The 26446-nt window shown below is 37.8% G+C and overlaps 1 protein-coding gene across 5 annotated transcripts in view; it reads right to left on the reverse strand.

The window, feature by feature from the left end:
* The window catches only part of LOC105935547 (thrombospondin type-1 domain-containing protein 7A), a 229492-nt gene that overhangs the window by 105992 nt on the left and 97054 nt on the right, over positions 1-26446 (reverse strand). For 3 of the 5 annotated variants that reach the window (XM_036135330.1, XM_036135331.1, XM_036135328.1), the window contains exons 4-7: positions 25607-25791; positions 10337-10405; positions 4462-4617; positions 2633-2836 (exon numbers count right to left, since the gene is read on the reverse strand). In XM_036135330.1, the coding sequence (XP_035991223.1) occupies positions 2633-2836; positions 4462-4617; positions 10337-10405; positions 25607-25791 (614 nt within the window). The remainder of the gene's footprint in view (positions 1-2632; positions 2837-4461; positions 4618-10336; positions 10406-25606; positions 25792-26446) is intronic. The other 2 variants (XM_036135332.1, XM_036135329.1) reach the window with 1 other exon arrangement.

Below are 26446 nucleotides of genomic sequence, written 5' to 3' on the forward strand. Positions count from 1 at the left end.
AAAACAAATGTTAATACTATCTTTTTGGGATTAATAATGCTGTTACAGTGGTTTTCTTTTTCATGTGTTAGTTATTTTTTTCTTTTTATATGAACGGCTCTCTTGCCCAACAGTTTTTATGGAAATTATTACTAAATTTTCTGGATTACACACTTACAATCTCCATGGCTTCTGTGGACATTATGGACGTTACTGCAGAGCCTTCTGGATTACACACCGAGGTTGACAGATTTTAAGATATTTTCACATTTTACCTTTAGTATTTTTTCCCTCTTACTGTACTCAATGTCTGGCAGTGATTGTCTACTGCACTTCTTGTTCTTTATGCTCTTCAATTTGTATTTACTTATCCTTCTAATTCAAAATATTGTATAGCACGCATAAAATGTTAAATGTAGCAATATGCTGGACTTTACAACTCTATTGTTGTAAAGCCCCTCCGCACAAAAGGCAGAGGAACTCAACAACATTATTCGTCTGTTTCCAATACTCTTTGTTTTAACTTGGTACCAGTTTGTCAGACTTCTTGGACAGCCATTATTGTAGCTGAGAGTCTTTTATCCTCTTCAGTACGAAGCCTATTTTTCATCCTTGTGTCCAAAATCACCTCCTGCCAAAAGTAAGAGTATATCATCTCAGCTACAAGAGCTGCATATGTGATTTTGAGCTCAAAAGGCAGCTTGGAGATGTGAGTTTACTCCGAAGGCATAAGAAAAAAGATGTGTCTCACAGAATCAGAGGAAGATAAAAATATTTTTTTTTATCTTTGCCTAAAAATCGTTACTTCACAAAATGAAAGCCCGCTTAGGGTTATTATCATAACAGCTCAATCCATCTATGAATTAGTAAAGATACAGTACGTCTCATGAGCAGAAATGTAGAAGTAATACTACTCATACTCAAGTAAATTTTTTGGCTACTCTATTCACTGTGAGTAACTTTACTGAATAAAAAACAAACTTGTTTCAACAGAAAACGCACCAGAGAGACAACTCTACTGTCTATATGAAGGTGAGACTTATTGTTTGTACACAAGCTTTGTTGTTTTAATGGTATCTTTTATCTGCAGAGCTCATTGAGCCATTTACAGGTCAAGTAACCACAGTAAACAGTAGATGTTGTCAACGGAAGTACTATGAACTGTCATAACTGACTTGAAATACATTAACTGCCTGGTTTCATAAGTTTTATGTTGGAAAACATTGTTCAGAACACTGTTTTTTCTGCCTGAATTTGTTAATTTGTGATTGATATTGTTTGTACATGTTTCATGTTGGCCGTTAAAATACTAGAATTTGTAAATCATTATAAAATATTAAATCAGTTGTTAGTTACTCAGTACTTTAGTAGCCTTCACATGAAATACTTTATTACTCTTAGGTAATTTCATGGTTCGGTACTTCTTAGTCTTACTTGAGTAATTTTTTTGGCTAGTCTGCCCACCTCTGATGAAGAGTAACTGTAAATTTAGATTATAAAAAACTGAACCAGAATAGTTTTACTGTCGTTTGAACACTGGTTTGTCCAGGTGGAACCACAGAAGTGGAATCTGCTATTTGACCTTTCTCATTTACTGAACTGCAGAATTTATTTATATTTCATTAATGTATCACTGCTGTTATTTATGCAATTTGAATAAATGTGTTTTTTTTGGCTCATTTTCATTATTTACATTTCTAAACAATTTCACATTTAAATATTTATCATGTGATCTAAAAAGATTTCTTACACTACACAATTGACTGAAACTCAAATATTTTGGTAACCCGTAAGATGATTTGGATCAAGACATAAACCGATCTGTTTTTGTCCAAAAGGTTAATGAGAAACATATTATTAAATATCAGATTTAAAAGACTGATTTATCTGTGATATTTAATATGGGGGAAGTTACTGTCCTAAATACGGCTGTACAAAATTCATAACTTTATCTACCATTTTGAGAAAAACCTGCCCAACAAAGAATGTCATCGCTATCAAGACAATAATTCCCCTACCGTTAAAGATCAGGAGTCATAAAGAGCAGCTGTAATATTGTAAAGCAGCAAAGAGCGGAAGTTGCTCCAACTCCCAGAGTTTCCGAGGACTGATTTGATATACTTAGAGTGAGATTTAATTGTGCATGCAGAGAGCAAGACTGTAATGAAACAGACAGCAGGGAGACGGGTGGCCGAGCTGACTCAACCAAGCATTAAAGCAGGAGACGTTTAAAAGAGAGAGAAAGGAAGGACTGAGAAAAGAGGAGTGCAGGTAAGATCTCTTCAGGGGGAGTTGGGTAATGGAAATGTCTTCACCTACGTCAAAAGCTGGAAAGTCAACAGAAAGGTGACCTTGAAAAATATTGTGTCTCTCCTGTCGGACCTGTACATTTTTCTTCTTTTATTTTTTGACAAATGGAAGCGGATAGAAAAATGCACCGGTGAACAGGGAAGAGCAAATTAGAGCTTGTTTGCTTGATGATGTCAATCATGAACCGCTGTCTCCGAGGACGGATGTGCTTAATTTGAACAAATGACTCACCATTTTGAAATCACAGTGTAATAAAGCATCGTTGCCATCTGCTCAGCCTCCCATCGCTCTGCAAAAATCACATCATCTGCCCGGACAATGAGATTAAATTGTCTCTGCTCACCATTGCTGTTGATGCATTGCACTTGTGGCAGCTGAGCACCAGGGCCGCACTGCTTCCCGTCATCAGGAACGCACTGATCCAGGCTGACAAGCTGCCACTTGTAACAACTGGGTTCATCGCATGGCATGGCCTCAACAAGGTGAGGGCAGCTTCCTGGGCCCCCTGTTGGTTCGTTAGTAATCTGTCGTTTCCTGAGTTTGAAACCTGCGGTTCAACAAATTTCATATAGTATGTCACTTTAAAATACATTTTTCTATTGGTTTGTATGCAGTTTATCACCAATATACATTTTTGATAGTTTAAACTGAAGAATTGATATGATCAGTTATTTAAAATGGGACAAAGCACATGAATTAGTATGAATATAGATGGTAAAGTTGTCTAATTTAGTCAAACAGATCTTCAGATGTAGTCCCAGGCAGATTGAGAGAAATCAAATAAAAGAGACATTATATCAAGATCAAAATCTAAGATGGCAACATCTGAACATAAACCTAAGATAAGTAAAATATTACAGAAATATGCAGAGTTCAGTGTTAATAGACTTTATGTTCCTTCAAATATAAAAGCTAAACCTTAAACATAGAATATGGAAAAAAGGCAATCTTCTACTTCTTTCTAATTCTTGAGAAAGAACTGATGTGGAAATTATCTTTTTCCAGTATTTCTTTGGGTGTGAAAGAAAATCGCTGTGTCATTACAATTCAAGCAGCCATCTGGTAAATTATTCATGCAAGGTGTAAGTAACACCAGTCCAACAACAGATCATCCACGAGGTAGGATGATTAAATCCCTTAAATTAAACTAAAGTATTAAACTAAAAATTTCTCAAATAGTCCTAAAAACACCAGTAGGATGCAGAAAGAACATTTTAAGAAGACAGCACTGTTAAGGAAAATCTCCTAATCTTTGAGTTCACAGAATATTTGTCCACTGTTGATTGACTCCATGGTATTGTTAAAGAGGTTTGAAACAGGATTTTGGCTAAAAGTGGTTGGGGTAATCAGTGGAAGGAATTGTTAAATATTTGTTTAACCAGTGAAATAATGACTAATTCCTGAGTTCAGTGTCTCCAGGTATTCTCTTTGATTCCCCAAACTAACAACACTCTTATTAATCACTACTGAAAGTAAGATAATGACTCCTCTTACTGTAGCTACTCCACTCAACCCTATTCACAAAAAGGGAGTTGTTCCTTGCATCCCTGTTTGGACCTTGACATTGCTCCTCTTTACAGTCTGATTTAATCACTGGTGCTACAATACATGGTTTGAAATTAAAAGTCTGGGCTTGAGTTCCCAACAATCTCAGTCCGCCCATTCTCTTCTAATGCATTTAGTGGTAGCTTCTGGGAAGAAAAAGTTGATAAAAATGTCGGAGCACTAGGATTCTTTGTGATTTATACTGCTACTGTTTCTGGAAACATTTAAAAACTGACCTTCAGTGGTTTCCCCTGAAGCTAAATAGTAAGGCTCACTAAAAGAACAGTACAGTGTTGAAGAACTCAAGGGTAAAAACAAATCTTTCCATTCCCCTTCCAAAAAATATTTTTAACTGAAGAATTGCTTGAATCCATCAGATGTTTTATTGCATGTAAGCAGTTTGTCTTATTCTGTCTAGTTGTCAAGTAGATTGTACTGTACTGTTGTGCCTCCTGGCCAGATTTCTCTCACAAAAGACATTTTATCTCAAGGGCTGGTTAAGAAAAAGTCAAATAAAGTATCTTTAACAAAGGCTGGAAATCCAGGAACATTACATATTAATCAAAAACTGCCACAAAATGTGACAAATGCAGCCTTTTAAGAGATGCACTTGTATCATCTCCGCACCTTTCTTTCCGGTCTGATCATCACAGTTTTCAAAGACGCATGGCCCCCAGGCACCCCACGGTGACACCTCACAGTCGATGGGACAGGGGATCTGGCAGCGCTGGGATCTGTTCGGGACCGGACCCGTGCACAGCTTGTTTTCCACTGGGCGGGAGGCTGTACAGGTCAGCGAAAGGAGAAGACAATATAAGCAGCAGGCAAAAAAAAAAAAAAAAAAACCTGACAAACCTGATTTAATCAGAAGGATTCAAAAAAAAAAATACTTGTTGACATAAAAAAAAAATCCCACTGAGAGTGGCTGAGACCTATATTCAGAAGAAAAAAAGAAAACATGCCTGCGAGGTAGATGCTATTATCCTTCTGTTTGGTTTTTCCCCTCCCTGTTAGCATGTCAGAATGATAAATTAGCAATGAATATCTCAAGCAGCACCTTGATAGGAACAAAAAAACATGGTGAAGCTCTGCTCTCTGACTCTCAGAGGAGATGCAGAGAGAGGATATAATACAGCAGTAAAGGTGCATGAGAACACAGAGACTGTCTTAGCTCATGTTTATTCCATTAGATGTAATTTGGCTTCTTTTTCCCTCATGGTGCCATGTTGAATTTAAAAACTGCTTCACTTGATGCATCTGATAAATGAATGGCTGTTTGAAATCTCACTGTGAAAAGTCTATGAAAACACACGCATGCAAAGCACAAGGTAGAGCTCTAAATATCAGCTAAACTGAGCCACAAAAGACAAACTTCTTAAAAGATACTGGCATATTCATGTTAGCATATTTCACTTTTATGCTAGTTTAGGTATCTCTTCAGAATTTTATTCTAGAACTTTGAAAGTAAAGTTTTTGGGCACTGTTTGAGGTTAGAAAGCTAAAGAGCAAGCCTATTTAACATAAAAAGAATAAAACTTATTTGACACTAAATGTATGTTGCAACTATAACTTATAACCTAACACTTTTAATGTTGGGATGTCCCATTCCCATTCCAAGTGTTGCGTGCCAACAAAGGAATTTTAAATGATTGATATCGTTGTCCATGATTAAATGGATGTCATCATTCTTGTTGTGATTTTACATCAGGTGCACATAGAGGTTTGGCCCGTTAGCCGTGCAGCTAAATATTTCACAGTCAATCTGCAAAGGTTTTTCTGTAATTCTAATGAATAGTTTTCGCCAACAATCTAAGATTTTTATCCCACACTTCAGAAATGTAATTACAGTAAGAGAGAGACTTTTTTCAACCAACAAGTTTGTTTCTAACACGAAAAGAAATGTGACCGGCATCTCTCAATATTTAAAACAATCTAAAAAGGGCATCAGGCCTGAAAAAAAAAATAAATCTATCGATTTTTATTTATATCCTAATAAAAATGGCATGTCAAGCACTTCACACCCTTTTCAATAATCAATGGCTGATTCCTGATCAGCTTTTTTGAACTTTTCCAAAAGTCTAACATTTATCCTGAATTTTAAGAGGGGATTGAAAGGTCTGCTTGCCATCACCCCATCATATAGGTCAACTCAGATTTTATGTTTTCTGACTCTCCACGTTGGACTATGGCTGGGCCACATCAAAACCTCACACAGAAGAGCGACATTAAAATATAACGGTACTTTAGACCTACATGTGCTTGTGTTACGAAGCATTTAGAGCTTAACTGTAAGCAGCTGAAGAGCAAAGAGTGGATTTTTACAAATGCTGCCTTTTAGATCTAAATCTCATCTCTTATTTGTTTTTGATTCAAAACTAAATGTTTAATTACACTGTAAACAGAAGAGACTATTCATTCAGAAATATTGTAAGGATGCACGCATAGGGCAGATCCTTTGTCAGATTTTTCCAATCTGCTATTTTAGGAATTAACTCTGTTTGACAACTTAAAAATATACATTTTAGGTCAGGTTGTGGTTTTGTTTTCAGATCACTTTTATTGCTGTCCAGGTGAGTTTGTTCTGAAAACCTGTCAGGAGAAGTTTATCAAACCGCCTCAAGCTGCATCCTTTGAATGATACGTCTGAATTCTGTTTTACAAAAGTAAAGAAGGCCTGCACAGCTGCTCCTTTGATTCAGCTCAAACAAAATGCTTTTGATGCCAACTCTTGAGCAAAGAGAGCTGTGACTTGTCTCATGGTATCTGTAGCAAAATGAACTGATACAGATTCCCCACACACATGATCTTTAATCTATTCAAAAATAGTTATAAAGGTAAATTCGACATGCCATATTAAGGTAGGTGGGATTAAAAGGTTATTTAGTGAACCTTTTAAACTCAAACGTTTGTCTGATTGTTAATGTTTATGGTAGAACTCCAGTGTGAGTTAATATGAGCTTATACTGGTAAAACATGACAAATGGAAAACACCATTGTTCCCGCATGTTAGCTGGAAACAAAACATTATGATTTATAGAAACAAAGAATATCACAGCTCCAGGTCACACAGTAGTGCTTCAGGATTATTTTTTTATTTATATCACTTGTATAAACCACTTTATTTTCATTTTTGAAAATCATTGACTAAGCAGGCCACAAATTACCACAGCAGCCAGTTGGTACCATTTGATTTTAGATCCTGAGTTAATCCTGATGCACTTAAGTGCCTTTGAAGTTACCTGAACCCCAGGATATGGATGTGGAAAGTAAAAAATAATAATTTAATGTTACGTTCCTTACAATCCAGAGATTCACATACATTTGCTAAGTAATTGATGGAATTGTCTTGAAAACTGTACGACCTATGTTATTATGATTTATGCACATTTTCTATATCCTTCCACAAGTTTCTAACCAGAATTTGCTGGAATTTTGTCCCATTTCTGCAAACCAAACTGGTGTAACTAAGTCGGGTTTGTAGGCCACCTCCCAACCAATTTACCACAGAACTGAGTTCAGGGCTTAGAGACGGCCGCTGCCATAAACTTTGCTGTCCGCAAGACAAAGATTTCCTTTAACAATGGTAATTTAAGTCATGTTGTCTTTATATTTTAAACAAGGCCAGTTATTCTTATTTTGCTTTGTAGTTTATTGGGGGCCACATTGCAGTAATTTTCTCAGCTGTATTAAAATGTTAAAATAAAGTTAATTGGATTTGAATAATTTTTTTTTGCTGAAGATAAATAACCACAAGAAGGTTGAGATGCACAGATCTAGGTGTGCAGCTTTGGTTCTTGGTCAGAACAGAAGCCGTTTTTTTTCATTACTCATAGCAGACTTATATTCCAAATTATTTTTAAAAGAAAATGTAATAAATGCCCTGCCATCTTCTCTGAAGTAATCCTAGCAGCTTTGAAGTGCCTGTAATCAACTCGTGACATCGCATGTCTTCATCAGCACCTGCTACTGTGAAAAGACTTGTTTTATTTTAATTACATACCTCCGAGGAAAAGCACCAGGCTGAATTGGCACCATCTGTTCTGTTAACCAGAACAGTACGCTTCAGCTACGTATATAAGGGAATCTAATGCATGTGAAAACCGATGTTTAGTTAAAGGGATCAGATGCTAAATGGAAATACAGAAAGATTCCCAAAACCTTTTCTAGATGGATCCAATTTTAAACATCTTTATAGGACACTCCCTCTTTAAGCATTCATACAGTAAAATTTCTGCACATGTTCCACCCAAAGCATTTCCAGCTGCTACTACAAGACATCTAAGAGCTTAAAGTCTCACTTAGGAACCAAATCGTCATTCCCTGAGAACTGTGGAGACAAGAAGGGGCTTTTGAAATGCAAAATGTCTAATTCCCAGTTAGAAACACAGTGAAAGTCAAATACTAACTTTGTTGATCCACTGTTAATCCATGCATTACTGGGGAATCAATGACTTCAAGCTTTACGATGATGAATATTAAACAGAGGACCATCATGATACCAGTCTTGATGTAACAAAGTAGTAACACACCCCTGTTTCTCTGCAAGTCCGTTTGTAGTTTACTCTCCTGTGAGCCAATTCTTCTTTCTCACAAAACTGACAGCACTGCAAAGGAATCCCTCTTGTTATGTAGCTTACAGTCTTCAGAAGCGGCTAGCCATCACTTACTTTCTATATTCTGTTTGTATTCAAACTAAGTTTTTCTACTTTAAGTCTCTTCACAGCTCCAGCTCCTCAATTTTAAACACAATGCAGAACTTTGTTGATATGAAAGTCAGCCCCACTGTTTGATTTGGGAACAGCGCTGAATTAAAAGCTCCAGTCTGAGGTTGTAACTCTTCTGAAAACAAAACGTTTCGAACACTTAGAGTTGTTAGAAACAGAATCTGTTGTGTTTTTTCCTTCAGCAGCGCTTCAAAAGCACTCGTGCACCGAGTGCTTTTGAAGCGCTGCTGAAATCAATAGCTTTTTAGTTTGAGAAACAATGCTGCGTTCAAACAGAGGAAAGAAAAGGCATCAAATAGGAAGAGGTACCGGTAAAAGGTTTGAGCACGAGGAGACAACAGACGTTGAGAACATCGGAGTGTGGAAAGATTACAATGACGGAGAGGAAACAGGGAGCGACAGGAGGAAATACAGGAAAAGGGAAAGCTATGAAGAGGAGTGAGGATGATATCAAAAACAAAGAGGATTAAATTTACTGCCAAATCACCAGACCTGTCAGTGTTAAACTCTTTAGTGGGAACAAACATGAAAAACAAAAACTTTATTTCCATCAATTCCGTTAAAAAGGGAATACTAGTAGGTGGTAGCTTCTTTGAATGTAAACTTGTCTTGTGTTTCTTGCGCCTTAGAGAAGTAAACTTGAGTGCAATGAAACTATTCGGTTTCATTGTTACGGCATCCGAGCCATTAAAACAACATGGAGCATAAGGTTGGCCAGGCATCAACACAGGGCCGTTATTATTTTATTTTTTTTCAAAACTGGAGAATTTTTCCTCACCTGCTGCAGTTAGCATCAGATTCCCACAGGGGTCTGTAAGGCCTGTGGGATTACAATTCAGAAAATGCTGTAATGCCTACGGTGCAGGCGGCAGCAGGCGGTGATACACTGACATAAACTACATCACATTGCAAAAGGTCATCCTGAGCATGGCTAAAGAAGCTCTGAGTTTAAAACAGGCATAGCTTGTGTTATTTAATACAGTTTACTTTGTTCTCTGTGATAAACTGCTTCAGTGTACAATTGAAGTTTAATGAAAACTGAGACAGAACCAAATCGGACAGGCAAAGTGGGCCTTTACCTTACCGGTTTTAATAATCACCAGAAATCCAATCCACATGTGTGCATAACAAGCAGAGCTTTAAAAAAAAAAATCTATTTTGAAAAGTGTTTAAAAAAAAAACACTGTATGGGTGGGAGGTATAAATGGTGACAATCAATTCCATATTCCAAAATACCTGGGTTTATCTGAACAGGGCCTTAATGTAAGCCATTACGACGGGCCTTGGATAAGAAGGTGTGTCCACTGATGTTTGAGACTTTCATTTTTAACTAAGATAACCAGTAGTTCCTGAGTTATTGTCTATGTTACGGCTATTTCACTATTTAAGGATTTTGAAGTGGGTAATAAAGTAGTTATCTCCTGCTAATGTAGGAGAAGCTCCGACAGGGATGGGCTTGTTTCATTATTGCTTAAATGGGAGAGAAATTAATAAAGATTCTCAAGAAGTGTCATGGTTAAAAACAAAGCTACAGAAATATACAGAAGAAATAAAAACCAAAAGAGAAATGAAAGGGTGACAGGTGATCGGTGGAAGAGGCAGAGAGAGGTAGCTAGGAGGAAATCGGAGGAGAAAAGGCGAGGCAATGGAGGCAGCTGCAGGGCCGGAAGCCAAGACAGAGGAGAGGATAAAAAGGAGCAGAGACGATCGAAAGAGGAAACGGTGGTGCTGGGAGGGACGGGTCAGGCTTTGTATTCAGCACGGCTAAAATCACCTACCTGTAATCTGGAAGGTGATGGAGAGGAGAGGGGGGACACTAGGCTTCTGCTGTCTTTGGGTCTGACCCGCTGTAATTACAGGGGAAATAGCTCTATTAGCTACGCACACAGCAGGGAGACGGAGACACCATCAGACAGGCACACAAAGACGGGGGAGAGAGCGCATCAGAGACAGACAGAGCAACAGCAGGAGAGGCCATGGAGAGCCAGGCCTCATGACCCCAGTGTGTTTACCACTAAACACAGATCGAATGTTCTCTTTAGTGGAAGGTAATTGTTGTTTGCAGTTCATTTGTTTTTCACCCTGTCAAATCAGACCTGAGGTCATGGATTAAAAGTAATCAGAATACTTTTTTCACTCGAGAGCGTGGCTTAAAAAAACACTTTTCTACGAGCAAAACATACCTACCTGACCAGCATTTTTTTTTAACTTTCACCAGTACAAAAGAAAGATTCCTACAAAAGTCTGGGAGGGAGGGGTGGGGGTTGCTTGTTAGTCTGAAAGAGCCTGAGCCAGAAGCTACGTCTGTGGCCAGCTTCCTGCTGTTTTATCATCGAAAAGCTACCGGGTTTCCATGTGATTTAAATATTCATAAAGCAGTCTTTACAACGCATGTTTTAAAGCAGTCACTGTACATATTTTTGCTGCATCTACCAACATATGGTAGATGTCAACATGCTGCAGAAAAAAGCACGTTGAACCGGTAGTGGGTATGAAGTTGTTTTATTGATTGGACACGGAGAAGCAGTAATGCATGTTTTTTTTTTTTCCCCTGCAAGCAGTGAAGTGTGCATTTGTTACCTTCTTGGGATTTATAGTTTGTAAGGCCGCCACGACTGAATAGAATAGGAAGATCCTTTATTGTCCCACCACGGGGAAACTCAGGTGTACCAGCAGCAAAGAGCAAATTTGTAACATAAAAAAATATGGCACAGTTATTAAAACTAGCATACTCAAGAAGTTGACAATGTGTGCAACTGAGTAGGCATATTTTAAAAAAAGTGCAAAACATATATGTATATTAATGCATGAAAAAGACCAACCGACTAAGAATGAAAAAAATAGCAAAAATAGCAGGGCTGCAGACACTCATTGAGGTTGTTGTGAGCAGTGGCGGTTAAAATGTCTAACAGCAGACGGGAGGAAGGATCTGTGATAACACTCCTTTGTGCACCTAGGATGCAGCTGAATGAGTAGTTGATAATCAATTATAATATCACAACATATTTTCTGTTAACAGTTTTTGTTTTTTACTTTTCAACTAATGTTGGACTGTAATCCTCCAAATAGGTGTATGTAAGGATAAGCCATGGTTGCAGTCTAAAGCAATGCCTGAGTGTGCATGCTGTGTAAGTCTATTAAATAATTTCTTCTTCTGGAGAAGAAGGGCTCAGACTGGGCTAGGGGTGTGATTACTTTTAATCTCTGCTCTGATTCTCAATAAGGTGTTGAAACTTTTTCCTTCATTTAATAAGTGACTCAGTTATCAATATTTTTTGTTTTTAAACAGGTCTCTCTCGTAAACGAGACACCGAGTCTCAAGGGACTAATCTGTACAAATAAAGGGTTTATAATAGTAATTTTCCCACAACACAAAGTGATTGCATAATGTTATTAGGGGACGGAAGAAATGTTCACTTTTAACAACAAGCTCCTGTCAATTTTCTTACTTGTATAAAGAGGTGAAAAATACATTTTTCTAAATGCAGAACAACTTGTCTTGTATCCGCTGAGAGAAACGTCTCCAGCTGTGATGTTTGAATGTGTTTCCAAAGGCTCCTTTTTCAAACACTGAATAGAAACAGACCTAGCAATTAAATCTTAAACCTTGATACAATAAATAATTGTCAAAAATTATGCTTTTTGAAATGTGAAGTGTTTATTGGATGCTTTGAGCAAATGTGGATACTTGCTTTATGTATCCTAGGTTATATAATATTTTGCAGTTATGTTATAACCAAACAAATATGTTCATTTCCCTTACATTTTGCATTTTTATAAGAAATGTGTAACATTTAAAATTTCTTCCCTTTCAAGGTATTTTTGTGGCGCCTCTTTGTCTTAAAGATGCAGAGCCAGATGCAGTGTCTGTGCCCAGCTTCCTTCAGTTTCATCATAGAGAAGCTGCCAGGTTTGACATGGCTGTAATGTCCACAGAGCAACAGTAAAACCCGTCTTTTGATGACGTCGCTGCAGGATAGCTGGCTAGGGCGCCTACCGCCATCAAAATTGCATGAACTAAAGTATAGACACAGTAAATGAATTACAAAATAAAAAGCAAAGACCACCTCGGTTCTCTCTCGTTAAATGTGTATGACCTGATTTTTCATACATTTACATACATTTCAGTGGCAAGGGGCGTAAGTCAAACTAGTTTGTATGAATGTTCTTAAACTTTTGGCTTTCATGTGACTTCATGTTGGTCTCTAATTGGTTAATTAAAGATTATTAATGCTGATTATGATTATGCTCGAGTAAAGTTTGTCTTGTTGTAATCCCTGACAACAGCTGATGAGAAGGTAGTATTTTCTGGATGTTTCCCTTCACCAAGAATTGAGTTTTATGGCATCAGGTTGTTAAACATTTCTCACAGGTTGGATATTTTGGCACTTCCTTTCAGTCATATCCCAGTTTAAACTCTAAAGATTAAATTTTTTTTTAGCTTTAAAGCAGCACCGTGTAACTTTTTGTCACTAGGGGCTCTTTACCTGAAACTTCCAGGTTTAGTGCCACTGAAGGCCACTGAAAACACTGCACTGTCACACAGTTAAACAGTCTCCCTCTGTGTATTGGAATCCGTTAGGAGACCAGCAGATTGAGAAGTCTCAGAGTTACTTGTAAAGACAAGATCAAATTAACCCCTATAGATTAAATCCTGCATCAGAGAACAAAAATGACCCATCCAGCGATGGATCAGACCATCGGAGTGTTTTTGAGAAGGGCAGCGCGCATGGAGCATCTATACACACCAAGGGTTGTATATTGACCTGAAAAAAAATATTTAATATAGTTTAAATTAAGCAAAAACTGGTGTCAAAAATTACACGATGCAGCATTAATTTGTAGGATAAGTAGTCATCTTAGTTTGCAAACATTTAATCCAAGCCATCCAGTGTTTTACATTTCTTGCATTCAAATAAATTAATAATTTCAGGAAATATGTGTGGAATTATTGACAATCCTCAAATGCAGGAAAAACTTTGGCTTTTAAGGTCGGCATTTACATTGTGAGATACAAATTAGAACAATCTTAACTCCCCAAGGGTTTTGTGTCAATAACTGGGTTTATGTAAAAGAGAAGCAAAGCAGCTGCTGCTGTTGTAAGAGCCCTTTATATAGAACAAATTAAAAAGCTGCTCTGGAACTGATGCTAGGTGTAGAGCAGGTTTTTAATTTGTTAAATGGTCTTTGGTGGAAAAACTATAATTTATGGTGGACTCTAGATCTACAAGCTGTTGAGCCAATGTCAAAAATATCGCTGTTATTAGAAAATGTGTTTATGTGGGAAAAAGGGGGTAAAAAAAAACAGCAGAGTGTCCCCTTGACACTTAAAAAGGGATTAGACAACTAATGTATCAAAATAACTATTACATTGTTAGTTAAGATTTTATCTTTTAAAACTGTTTATCATATGACATATATTATGAGCTGTAGTCAAGAGGAAGAAATGCTCAGCTAATATACATCACCATAATAAAAAGCCCACCATTTTTACACAATAAATACTTTATAGTTACTCTGCTATAAAACATTGAAAAATAGCTTTCAGTTGTGAGGAGAAAATAAAGCTTCATTTATCCATATGTTCCATCAAATCCACACCAAAGGTCACTGAGCCTTAGCTTGGGAACGGCTAGATGAAAAACACTCGGTGTCCGATACTGATCTGAGGTCAGATTGAAGCTACTTCCCCGTAAAGATTAGGGTTAAGATTCAGAAGGTGGTAAGCTGATTCAAAATCCTAGCCTGGGGGTATATTCCACCCTTTTACATCATGTCATTTATGTATGAGCATGAGTAGAGAACTGGTAGCTGCAGCAGCAACTTTCTCTGAGCCACAGTCTGGCTCTCTGTCTCAGTGGTGTGCTGGGAGATTACCCCCTGATGGAGAAAAAATCCTGTGCCATGGAGATAAGAACTCGGTCCATGCGTGCTCCTGTAAACTCACGACTCACATATTTTAGGTGCAGACAGTCGTTGCATCATGACTTTTAGCACGGTTCAATGCAAAAGTATTTCACTGTTTTAAAAGGCTTGTTACATCAATGGTAGCTTTTTTTTCTTCCTTTTGCTAAAACATGAATACTCGAGTTGGCTGTATGGCCGATAAAGAACATCGTCTTAGGAAAAGGAGAGCAAAGAAGAAACAATCTCATAAGTTCAACATTATTCCATCATTACATACAAAACACTTTTTGTTAGCTTGCACTGATGGATCGGATCTAAGCTAGCAGGCTCATTATTCTTTAATTAGGACTCATGCTCACGCACAACCAAACGACTGCAGATCAATTTGACATCTGATAAACAAAGCTGACACAATGCAAATGCACTTCCAGTTCCTTCTTGACCTTTTATAAAATCAATGCCTAAAAGCATTGTTCTGCACCACTCTTAGAACCATTAAAGGAGAACCAAAAGGCATACAAGGAAAGCATCTGTTACACTTCCAGTAAATTTAATCTGGCATTCCAGATATAATCACCTGGTATTGTTTTTTTTTCTGATCATAAATTCATCCAGAAAATTCCTTCAATTAAGTATATTTCTGCTTGCAGTTACCAAATGCTTAAAAAAGGGGTTTTATTTACTGAGAAAAACATTCCTACACTACAGTAAAAAAACAATGTACATCCTAGCAGCTTCCACTGGGTTTAAGAGGGAAAGTATTAAACACATGCTGCTAATGAAAGACATTTAAAATTAACTTGTCATCAGCATGTGAGACCTGCTCTGTGAGAGCAGAATAATTTTAGCGTTTGTTTGTATAAAGCCTAGAGGTGAGTGTTAACACATTGCCAAGACTGCAGCAATGACTTTAGAGAAACAATTGGTGTTGCCCATCAATCTGGTAAAGTTTAGTATTCAAAAGAAGACAAACAATTTAAGACATCCATCAATCTTCAATTCAAGGTCACATTACGCAATTCCAAGAGACAAAAAAAAAAACGCTTCGTTTGTGACTGCAGGCTATAGCCTTGATTTAAAAACAAAAGTAAATCACCCAATTAAAATACTATTTTAAGATATGGAGCAAAACTGCCTTTCATTCAGGCAACCAGTTTCTCTATGTGGTATGCTGGAAATGTAATAAAAGGGACATGACATGAGCATTAGGAAAAAGCATGAACAAGCATGGCTTGCTAGAAAAGCTGGCAAAGAGAAACTCTCTTCCCCAGTAAACAGTATATGCACATCTTAACTTTGTAGAGTTGCATCAGAATGGATGCTTTAAACTCTAAAACCAAGTTTTCTGGACAGCCGAGACCGAAATAAAGATCTTTTGCCATAATAAATAGCAAACACGGCACTTCAGCACCTCATACCGAGATGTCGGTGGATGGAGGATGATATGGGTTGCTTTGCGTCTTCCAAACTTTGAATCAACTCCTCTGTATACCAATCTATTCTAAAGTGAAATGTGAAGTCATCTATCCAACAGGCTCAAACTGGGTCAAGAAGAGGACTGTAGTCCCAGACACAGCAGCAATAGAATGGCTGAAACAGAAAAGACTCAAGATGTGCCAAGGGTCCAGTCAAAGTGCAGACCTCAACCTGAAACGATCGGATGGGACCAGAAGTGAGCTGTGCAAAAACACATTTCTGGAAACCACAATGAACTGAAACAAAGCTGAAAAGTAGGATGATTAAGAATTTCCCCCCAGGGGCGTGCTCCAATCGCACAGGGGTAGTGAGCACCACCAATGTGCGGAGGCCTTAGTCCTTGATGTGGCTGACCCGGGTTCGATTCCGGCCTGTGGTCCTTTACCAAACCCCACCCCCCCTCTCTCAAACCCCCTTTGCTGTCAGCCTAATTTGAAAAAATGAGGCACTACTGCTACAAAAAAAAAACAACAGAAAAACAATATTAAACAAAAAGAATTTCCCCATGAAGAAGCTGATAAACTCAGACACTAAACAGTTGCATGGAGTTGTGGCTGCTAACGTTGATTCTACAAGCTACTGAATCATGGGATGTACAGGGGTTGGACAATGAAACTGAAACACCTGGTTTTGGACCACAATAATTTATCAGTATGGTGTAGGGCCTCCTTTTGCGGCCAATACAGCGTCAATTTGTCTTGAGAATGACATAAACAAGTCCTGCACAGTGGTCAGAGGGATTTTAAGCCATTCTTCTTGCAGGATAGTGGCCAGGTCACGACGTGATGCTGGTGGAGGAAAATGTTTCCTGACTCGCTCCTCCAAAACACCCCAAAGTGGCTCAATAATACTTTGATCTGGTGACTGTGCAGGCCATGGGAGATGTTCAACTTCACTTTCATGTTCATCAAACCAATCTTTCACCAGTCTTGCTATGTGTATTGGTGCATTGTCATCCTGATACACGGCACCTCCTTCAGGATATAATGTTTCAACCATTGGATGCACATGGACCTCCAGAATGGTTCGGTAGTCCTTGGCAGTGACACGCCCATCTAGCACAAGTATGGGGCCAAGGGAATGCCATGATATGGCAGCCCAAACCATCACTGATCCACCCCCATGCTTCACTCTGGGCATGCAACAGTCTAGGTGGTACGCTTCTTTGGGGCTTCTCCACACCGTAACTCTCCCGGATGTGGGGAAAACAGTAAAGGTGGACTCATCAGAGAACAGTAAATGTTTCAAATTGTCCACAGCCCAAGATTGGCGCTCCTTGCACCAATGAAACCGACGTTTGGCATTGGCACGAGTGACCAAAGGTTTGGCTATAGCAGCCCGGCCGTGGATATTGACCCTGTGGAGCTCCTGACGGACAGTTTTGGTGGAAACATGAGAGTTGAGGTGCACATTTAATTCTGCCGTGGTTTGGGGAGCCGTGGTTTTATGTTTTTTGGATACAATCCGGGTTAACACCCGAACATCCCTTGCAGACAGCTTCCTCTTGCGTCCACAGTTAATCCTGTTGTATGTGGTTCGTCCTTCTTGGTGGTGTGCTGACATTACCCTGGATACCGTGGCTTTTGATACATCACAAAGACTTGCTGTCTTGGTCACAGATGCGCCAGCAAGACGTGCACCAACAATTTGTCCTCTTTTGAACTCTGGTATGTCACACATAATGTTGTGTGCATTGCAATATTTTGAGCAAAACTGTGCTCTTACCCTGCTAATTGGACCTTCACACTCTGCTCTTATTGGTTCAATGTGCAATTAATGAAGATTGGCCACCAGGCTGGTCCAATTTAGCCATGAAACCTCCCACAGTAAAATGGGAGGTGTTTCAGTTTCATTGTCCAAACCCTTTGTGTGTGTGTGTGTGTGTGTGTGTGTGTATGTGTGTGTGTGTGTATATATATATATATATATATATATATATATATATATATATATATATGTATATATATATATATATATATATATATATATATATATATATATATGTTGTTTGTATATCTGGAGTGTGTAACGAAAATAATTTCCCTCTGGGATTATTAAAGTATTTCTGATTCTGACATTGCAGAAGCTTATTGAAATAACGCCACAGCGAATGCATGCCGTAATCAAAGCTAAAGGCGGTCCAACGAATGTGTGACCTTTTTTTTGGAGGCGACTGATTTTTTATTTTTTTGCCAGGCAGTGTATTTTCACCATAGTGAACTGGGATTAAAGAAAAAAAATGTCCCTTGGCAATTAATCCAAGGCAAATGTATTGTCCTTCAAATCTTTTTGTCTTTGCCAGTCTTAGCTGGTGTGTGTGGAGCACTTCTAAGCTGTTCTGCTCTAATTTATATCCATATATAACCTACTTCCTGACTTGCGATATTTACATTTTAGTCACTAAGAGACAAGCCTGACATAGAGCCGGTCTGGTATGCCGCTCTACAGAAACAGCCGAGGCAATTAGGGATTTAAGAGAGGGATTACAAATTCTGACGTTAGTCTCTGATGCCAAAACAGCAGCAGGGTGAGAAGAAATAAAAAAAACAACAACTTCCAAACACTGAAGAGAAATGATATCTAAAAAATCAGGAAGAATTATATTTCAGATAAATTAGACTGGTGTTAGAGAGGTCTCCCTTTAACAGCTGACCTGAACAGAAAGCCTAACTTTCTCTTCAGATTCCAATTAATATCCTACATTACAGTGTTTTAAATTATAAGAACTGCAAAAACAATGTAATGCAACATGCAAAAATCTGAAATGTGTTATGTAAATTTATCTATAATTTACTAAAAACTTCTTTGTTGCCTAAGAGGAATTTCTCACATCATTTGAAATGTCGGAACGGGGCGCCTCATCCTTCAGTTTTTGTCACGTGATCAGAGTGATCGGCCACCATAGGCTTAACCTTACCTCAGCTAATGTCTTTAAAATGCTCTTAAGAGGGCAGCTTTGACTCTAAACTGGCTTGGCTAGTGTCGGATATGCAGGCCTTTTGCACTTGAGACTTGAAAAGCGATGAGACGCAGTCCGACACACAAATCCAGACAATCCTTGGCTGTAAATGGCTCTGTTGTTTTCCAACGAGGACGTCAGCGGGTAAACGGATCTCGATCTGCTCTGGTAGCAAGCTGACGAAATAGCATCTGATATTTAAGGACACTCTAGGAAGAACTCCTACAGGAATACAGTAATTATAGATAAAATTAACTCATAATTAAAATAATTTAACAATATAGCCGACTGTTGCCTGTTCTTTCAGTCCAAGTCTCTAAGAGTGTTTGATCTACTTTATTTTAGCAACAGTTACGAATTAAAAGGATGTATATCACTAATGTAATGCCGTGCAATTAACAGAATGAGGTATTTAGTAATCTATAATCTTAATAGCAGGAGAAAATGTCAAAGATTATTGAATTTCAATTACGTTTACAACAGCTGAAAACCCTTAGAAATAAGTCTTCACATCAAGATTCACAAAAATAGGAATAATCAGATGTTTATAATCCTGTTTTAAATAGTGAAAATAATGGCAATGGCTAAACGTATTTGCAGTGACACAGGTCTTGTAATTTTTTGGTACCAAGGTGATTTATTTTTCACGGTATTCTGGACCACAACAAAAACTGAGTTTTAATTTTTCCTCATTTTGAATTTCATTGTTGATTTTAAGGTCTGCCTATTATTGTCTTTTTAAATTTTGCTCTTCATTTTTGCCGAGTTAATGTAGAGAGCATTACTTTAAATGCACTTTTTAAAAAAGATATATGTTCTAATTTACAGGTTTTATTTAATAAAATGGCCTCAAATGAATCTCTGGGAGATTTAAACAGTTAACTCATTCCAACAAAATCAGCTGAAACTTGAAAAATTTTCTTTAGAGTTAGTTTTTGTGAGCCATTCTCTGAGATTATCTAGCATTTTTTGGCTCACGTCATGTTGCTGCGATATAAAACATCAGATTTTGAAATAATTTTCTTATTTCTCTGCTCAGATTTCTCCTCCTGCCTCAGGAGACCTATTTGATATGCGCCTCTGATTATAAACCCTGGAAGTGCTCTAAACAAGGTGCTAGAACAGGTGAGAAATATATGCTACAACATATTCTGTAAAGGACTGCTGCTGCTGTCAGAAACCAGAATCTACTAAATTTTACCATCACTACTTTTGAATACCTAAAGGAAAACCTTTTTTTTTTCCAAAGGTACAGACTAATTTCAATGAATCAATGAGGAAAATCCTCCACAAAGGATATGAAATAAAGTGAGAATGTACCCTTAATATTTAAAGTGTTTAATGCCATGGCACAGCCAGTTTTGAAGATAGAAAATATTTCATTAATATACATATTTCATATGTAGAAATCTATGTAGAGAATTCTACATAGAGATTGATATAAATACTATATTAGCTGATAATTCAGAAGCTGTGTAAGATAACGTAAAAAAATAAAGAAATAAAAATGGTCAAGGCAGTGCATTCTCCCCCCTGGTCTTGCTGAGCAAATACATTATTTATACAGTATAAAGCAACATTTATTCACAACCATGTCTTTTCTTCCTATTGCACACAGCCTGACACACCAGTAAAGGCCTTGGAGGGCGTTACGCGTTTTGGCCCAATGACGTTCAGCACATGAACCAGGAAAGCTGAGGATTGATCCCACAACCTTCTGCCTGACAAACAACCATCCAGTGAAGAGTGTCGGAACCTTCACGCCTGGTTTCCGTCTGCACACTTGGCTGTTTTAGGCAAAACCCAACAAGCCCCAGAGAGAGGACTCTACAGACCAGTTTGGTGAAGATTCTCAGTCATCCAGGTCATAGTCATTCCAAAAAAGCTAAAAAAAAAACAAAAAAACAACTGGACTTTTTTCCGAAGTTTGAAGACGTTTCGCTTCCCATCCAGAAAGCTTTCTCAATTCAAAACAAAATAGGTCCGCCCCTTAGTAATGGGACCTGTTTTGGTTCAATTTGCTTGTTATCTAAGCCATTACAAGGCCTTTGTTGGGCGATACTATAAAGCTTGGAGTTCCACACTACTCTAGACATTTTGAATTGACACGTCTTCAAACTTCGGAAAAAGTCCAGTTGTTTTGTTTTTTAACTTTTTTGGAATTTACAGAGCAGGGGAAAAAATGTATTTTAAGAGCACAAAAAAAGGATTGGATGGTCCAAATATGTCGTCTACCTCCACTGAAATTAGCTGGTGTTGACTAATCAACCATCATTCTCTTTCCCTCTTAAATGTAAAATATTACACCCAAAGAGAAAACACTCCAAAAAAACAAAAAACAAAGAGGTCAAAGTACCCTGGAAGATTGGTCTGATTTGGTAGACATGCAGACCAGTATGTAGATGAATAGTTTGTACGGTTCTGGTAACAGAGTACATCGGGTGAACGGACGGAACATTTAGACATTGGGATAGATTATAAATAATACCTAATGGTCAGATTTTGCAATATCTATATACCAGGGTGCAAGGTTTGCATTTGTTAAGTGGGAATATGTCACCCACCAAAGAGTTTCAAGTGTTGGGCTGCAGATCTGTTCTGGCTGTAGTCCTCAGAGAGGTTTGTTTTGTCCGTTTAATGTATTATCAACCTGCCAGCTTTATCGAACTGCCGTTATCCGAGCCGGTGGCCAACTTGCACTCATCATGGCATCCGCAATGATGCCTTTAGGTGTTACGCCTGAAGCCGTTTGACAAGCGTTTTTATTTCCCCCACAGCATCAATACAGATGATTAACAGAGATACAGCCTCCACGATGAAAGGCTTAGCCATGCATTCTGCTCTATGAATTTCAGACAACACATATTAAAGCTAATTAAAACAGCTCACGGTATTCACTCTGCTCGTAAAAAACAACAGCCTGAATGTTTGGTGTCTTGTGTATTTAAGGATGGAGATTGTAATTTGTCACCGAGATCATTTAATAAAAAGGCAGCTATAAACTTTGTTGATCACCATTTGTCAAAACAGTAGACCATCTTAACGCCAGATGCACTATGAATGAAGCTCTGCAGACAGAAATTAGTCGGTGACATATTTGTTTAGCAGTCAGCAGTTGCTGGAACAGCAAATAAGTGATTTTTAAAGCAAACTCTTGACTTATGTCTGTTATGTGTATTTTTACTATAATTGATAATGTTTTAAAATACGTATTTAAAATGTATCTAATCCTGAAAAAAAATTTATATCTTCATATCAGTATTGTTGTCATTACTTAATTTTATTATTAATATTAAAATACATATTATTTTAGCTTAATTATGAATATATATTGGCAACCAATGGGATCTTGGTTGCCAAAACATATTTCAAAACAGAGATGCTATAGAGAAGGTATTCTGTGACTGCAGACGAGAGTTACTAGATCTGGGTAGTAATGAGTTACATTTACTCAGTTCAGTGAACAACTTACATTTAATTGAGTAAAAATAAATAAAAATAAAGTGAATCCAAAAGTTATTTTATTGCACTACTTGTCTTGATTTTAAGTAATACTGGTTTGAAGTAACGCCACTGAGTGCGGCAGCTTGAAGGAACAAACATAGCAGTAGGTAATGAAAGGGATGCATGTGAAAAATGTTAACTTTAACCCAGAAGTGAACATGATTTAGAGCGTGCTGACTGTAATATTATTTTAGATGCATACTGAGAATTTTGAGTGTCTGTCAAAAATGGCTCTAATCTAAAAATGTTATTTTATATCTAAACAGACAGGAACAAAATGTTTGGGCTGGATTGATAGACATTATGGATTTACTATAAAAATGTTTCATCCAGAAATGTCCATTTGTTGCAATACGTCCCATTATCATTACATGCAATACAGTAGGTGAATTATTACTGTTTTAGTCTTAAATGTCCAAGTTTCCCTTTTGTTTGTTTTTTTATCACGGGATTGTAATTAGTTGATAGTTCGTACATAAGATGGTACAGTTAAAAATAAAATCGGCTAGCACTTGATGCCACGTCCAAGCTCTTTTCATTGGGCGTAGGCAACATGCATTTGATCATTTAACTTTACCCGACTACCTCCACATCACCCTCAGAAAATCAGAACATGTTTGAGTACGACTGAGCTCACACATTTCCCTCAACTGAGAATCTGGGGTAAAATCGGATAAAATATCATGTAGTGTAGCTCCAGTTTCAGTGGAAACCTTCAGCCAAACATACACAGACATACTTTTTTTTTTTTGTCCGGTTACCCTGCTGTGCCATATGGAACAAGCAAATCTGTACATTGTGTATTTTGTCACTGGAGGTAGTTTACACTGTACAAATATGCATAGGTTGCCTAACGAAGGTTCTAGTTTTTACAACATTTATGTTCAGAGGAAGTGAGCAGGGTAAATTTTCATAAATGATTAAGAAAAAATGTGCGTTCACACGAGAGGACGTAGCACAACTGAAAAGTAAGTATGCTGGCCACATTGATGGAGCTGTGACACTGACTCAGAAACATGTAAAAAACATCACAGATCACTCTGTGCATCGTGGCGGAAGATCAGACAAAAACATTTACACATGTTCAACGTGATCTTTATGTGGGTAGGCAGGGGTAAGGCGTGTATAGCAGGCTTGTTAGAAAGGAAGAGTCTGAGGACGCTACTAACAGCCGTAACACCAAACGGCGCCATCCTTGTTGTTTTTTGTGAGAGCGAGGTGGATGCGGGTTACAGAGAGAGGTGAAGCTATGATACTGTCATTAAAGAAAAGATGCGGCTCACATGTACAAATGAAAAAATTAAAACACCGTTAAGGGATTAATCCACTCTGGGACCTGGTTTCAAAAATTATAACTATAAGGTCTGCCAACACGCCACATCCATGTGCGCACACAGCCTAAACGGCAAAAGACCTTTGCAGATGCACCTAATCTCGTTCCATGTGGACGGGGTCTCAGTTTTTGTATTTCATTATTTTAATATACCTCAATTTAAACATAGTTTAAATTTTAGTTGGATTACATCATTTCTACAACAACAACAAATAGCCTTTCCAAACAAGCAGGTACTGAGAATTCTTAAGTAGTGTTTTTCTAAACATATTTTTTTACTCTTATGTCAATTACTATTTTTCAATTGTAATTGGATAATATAATTTTAACTGACCACTACTCTCACTAAAGTGCAATTTTCAGGTACTCCATCCACCTGAAGAGAGACCTTAAAGGTGCATAGCCACATTATTTGACTATTTTTTATTAATGTACGTCAGTAGCTCACTCTGGCTGCATACAACATTTTTATGAAAGATTATCACATCCTGCTGGCATATTAGTTGTTATTTTAGTGTTTTATGCAATGATTCTGCTCAATTTGTTCGTAAATAAAGCCTTGTGTGTTTCTTTTTACAGAAGTATGTACTGCGCATGCACAGCAGGGGTTAAAACAAGGAAGTGGCTAACGGCTATTAGCATCTCCCAGCGTGAAAAAGCGCAAACAAATATGATTCCAAGACGGAAAAGACTGGAATGTCACTGGGAATACAGTATGAACGTTGGTGTTCCCTGAAGCGAACATTAAAGCTGCTGATTGCTCAGATGTGACCGCAGATTTGATTGACGTGAGTAAATGTTCTGATATGAGGCTGTTAAAGTTTTTGTAGATTAATTTATTTAATTAACGGTTGGATTTCGATCACGCCGAGCTGCCGCTTTACTGCGAGGCATTTCAGAGGGTCAGTCTCGGTCCGGCATGATTTACAACTGATTTATTAATTAAGCAAACCGGCATTAAGATAGTTCTGCGATACTGTTGCTAGTTGTCAGCACCAGGTCTGTTTATATTCATTAATCGCAGCCGAGAGAGAATTATTTTTTGTCTCAAAAAGGACCATCAAAACTCTATCAAGATGGAGGCTTGGTGTATATAACCTTATTTCATTATGATCAAACAGTTTTTGGTCTTTTTCTATAAGCACATGACGTGGCTATATACCTTTATCTAAGTGCAAATTCCTTAAAACACTAAAAACACCTATGGTGTAATAAATCTGCCCTATTATTGTAGCATGCAACACTACTTTGGAATATTTTCAACAAATCTTAATCAAAATCAATTTGTACAAAATACCAATGAAACAAAACTTTGCACACAGTTGACTCCCTGCTTTGCACCATTAGCTGGTGAGTGGGATTTATAGTGACTGACTATAATAACATAGCTCTACTCATCATACCTGCACTTGTATGCCTTCTGGTGCTTGTTCTAGAAGTACCAGTCCCTTGTGATCTGGATAATTTAAATACGCTGCTGGTCCGCGTCTATACCACAGTATATCCAAAAGGGGCCATTTTCCTTTTCAGTACTTAACTAGGTGCTTAAACTTGTTTGTCAGTGAGAGAGTTTTAGATCATTTAACTTCAGATGAACAATAAACTGAAGTTTGTTGTGCCATCGAAGTCCGCAGCACCACTGCAGGTGATTAAATTTAACACATTCTAGAGATTTTTATGTATTCTATCACATTTGGATGTTAATGACTGCTGTCAACACACCAACACCCATTTGGCATTTTAAATTAGAGCATCCTGAATTCATTTGGAGGATCCAGACAGTTTTTATACAGTTTTAAACATAACATCCTAAGATTTTGGAAGAAACGTGAATCTCAGCAGGAGAATTACAAATGCTCTAAGTTTTACCTTTGTCTTTTTCTTTGAGGTTGTTGAGGTATTTCAGAAGCTCTGCATTGGCCTGGACACAATAAACTTCCCTCGTCTGCAGACCGCCTCCACAAAGCCCCGTCATGTTGCTGCGTCGACGGTCTTGTTGGCTCAGCAGTAAGTCAACCCGACAGTCACTCCACTCAGTGGTCCTCCACGTGTAACTGCAAGGTTGACATGAAACAACAGAGAAGGGAAAAACAAGAGTCAGACAGCCTAGTGTGACTCTAATAAAGTGTCAAAATATGCACATTCTGCAAATTCTGCTGACAAACTTCTATAAATATGTCACATGGTTACAGCCAAGAGCATAATAGATGTTCAGATGGCAGACATGTTTTTTTTTCTCAGTCGTAATCCAGTTGTAATGGATTACTTGTTTTTTATCGTAGCTAATTATGCAGCACAATTTCAAGTACATAAAAAAAACTCTGGATAACTAGCATTGTTAAGGAAAATCTGTGATACTAACAAAAGTGGGAAGAGATGATCTTTTCTACATGCATAAATAGTCATTGATGTAGCGTTAATGTGAGCAGTTTGACAGAAAACCAAATAATCTCCTGGATGGGATTAGAATATATGGTTCCCTGCTCAGTATGAATTGCGGAGAGATAATATGGGTTGAATCTGAGCCATCTGACAGTCTGAGTCTTTCTGTCCTATGTGTGAAAATTCAAAATAGCCGTACAGTCTTCCTCCAATTTTACTTTGAGTCTGGCACCAACCCAGACACTTATGCTAATCTCTATCCATATGCTGACTAACACACACACGAACACAAAATATACACACACACCACCACCCAAGAGAGCAAAT

Source organism: Fundulus heteroclitus, chromosome 3 (genome assembly GCF_011125445.2).
Source record: "Fundulus heteroclitus isolate FHET01 chromosome 3, MU-UCD_Fhet_4.1, whole genome shotgun sequence".
NCBI lineage: Eukaryota > Metazoa > Chordata > Actinopteri > Cyprinodontiformes > Fundulidae > Fundulus > Fundulus heteroclitus.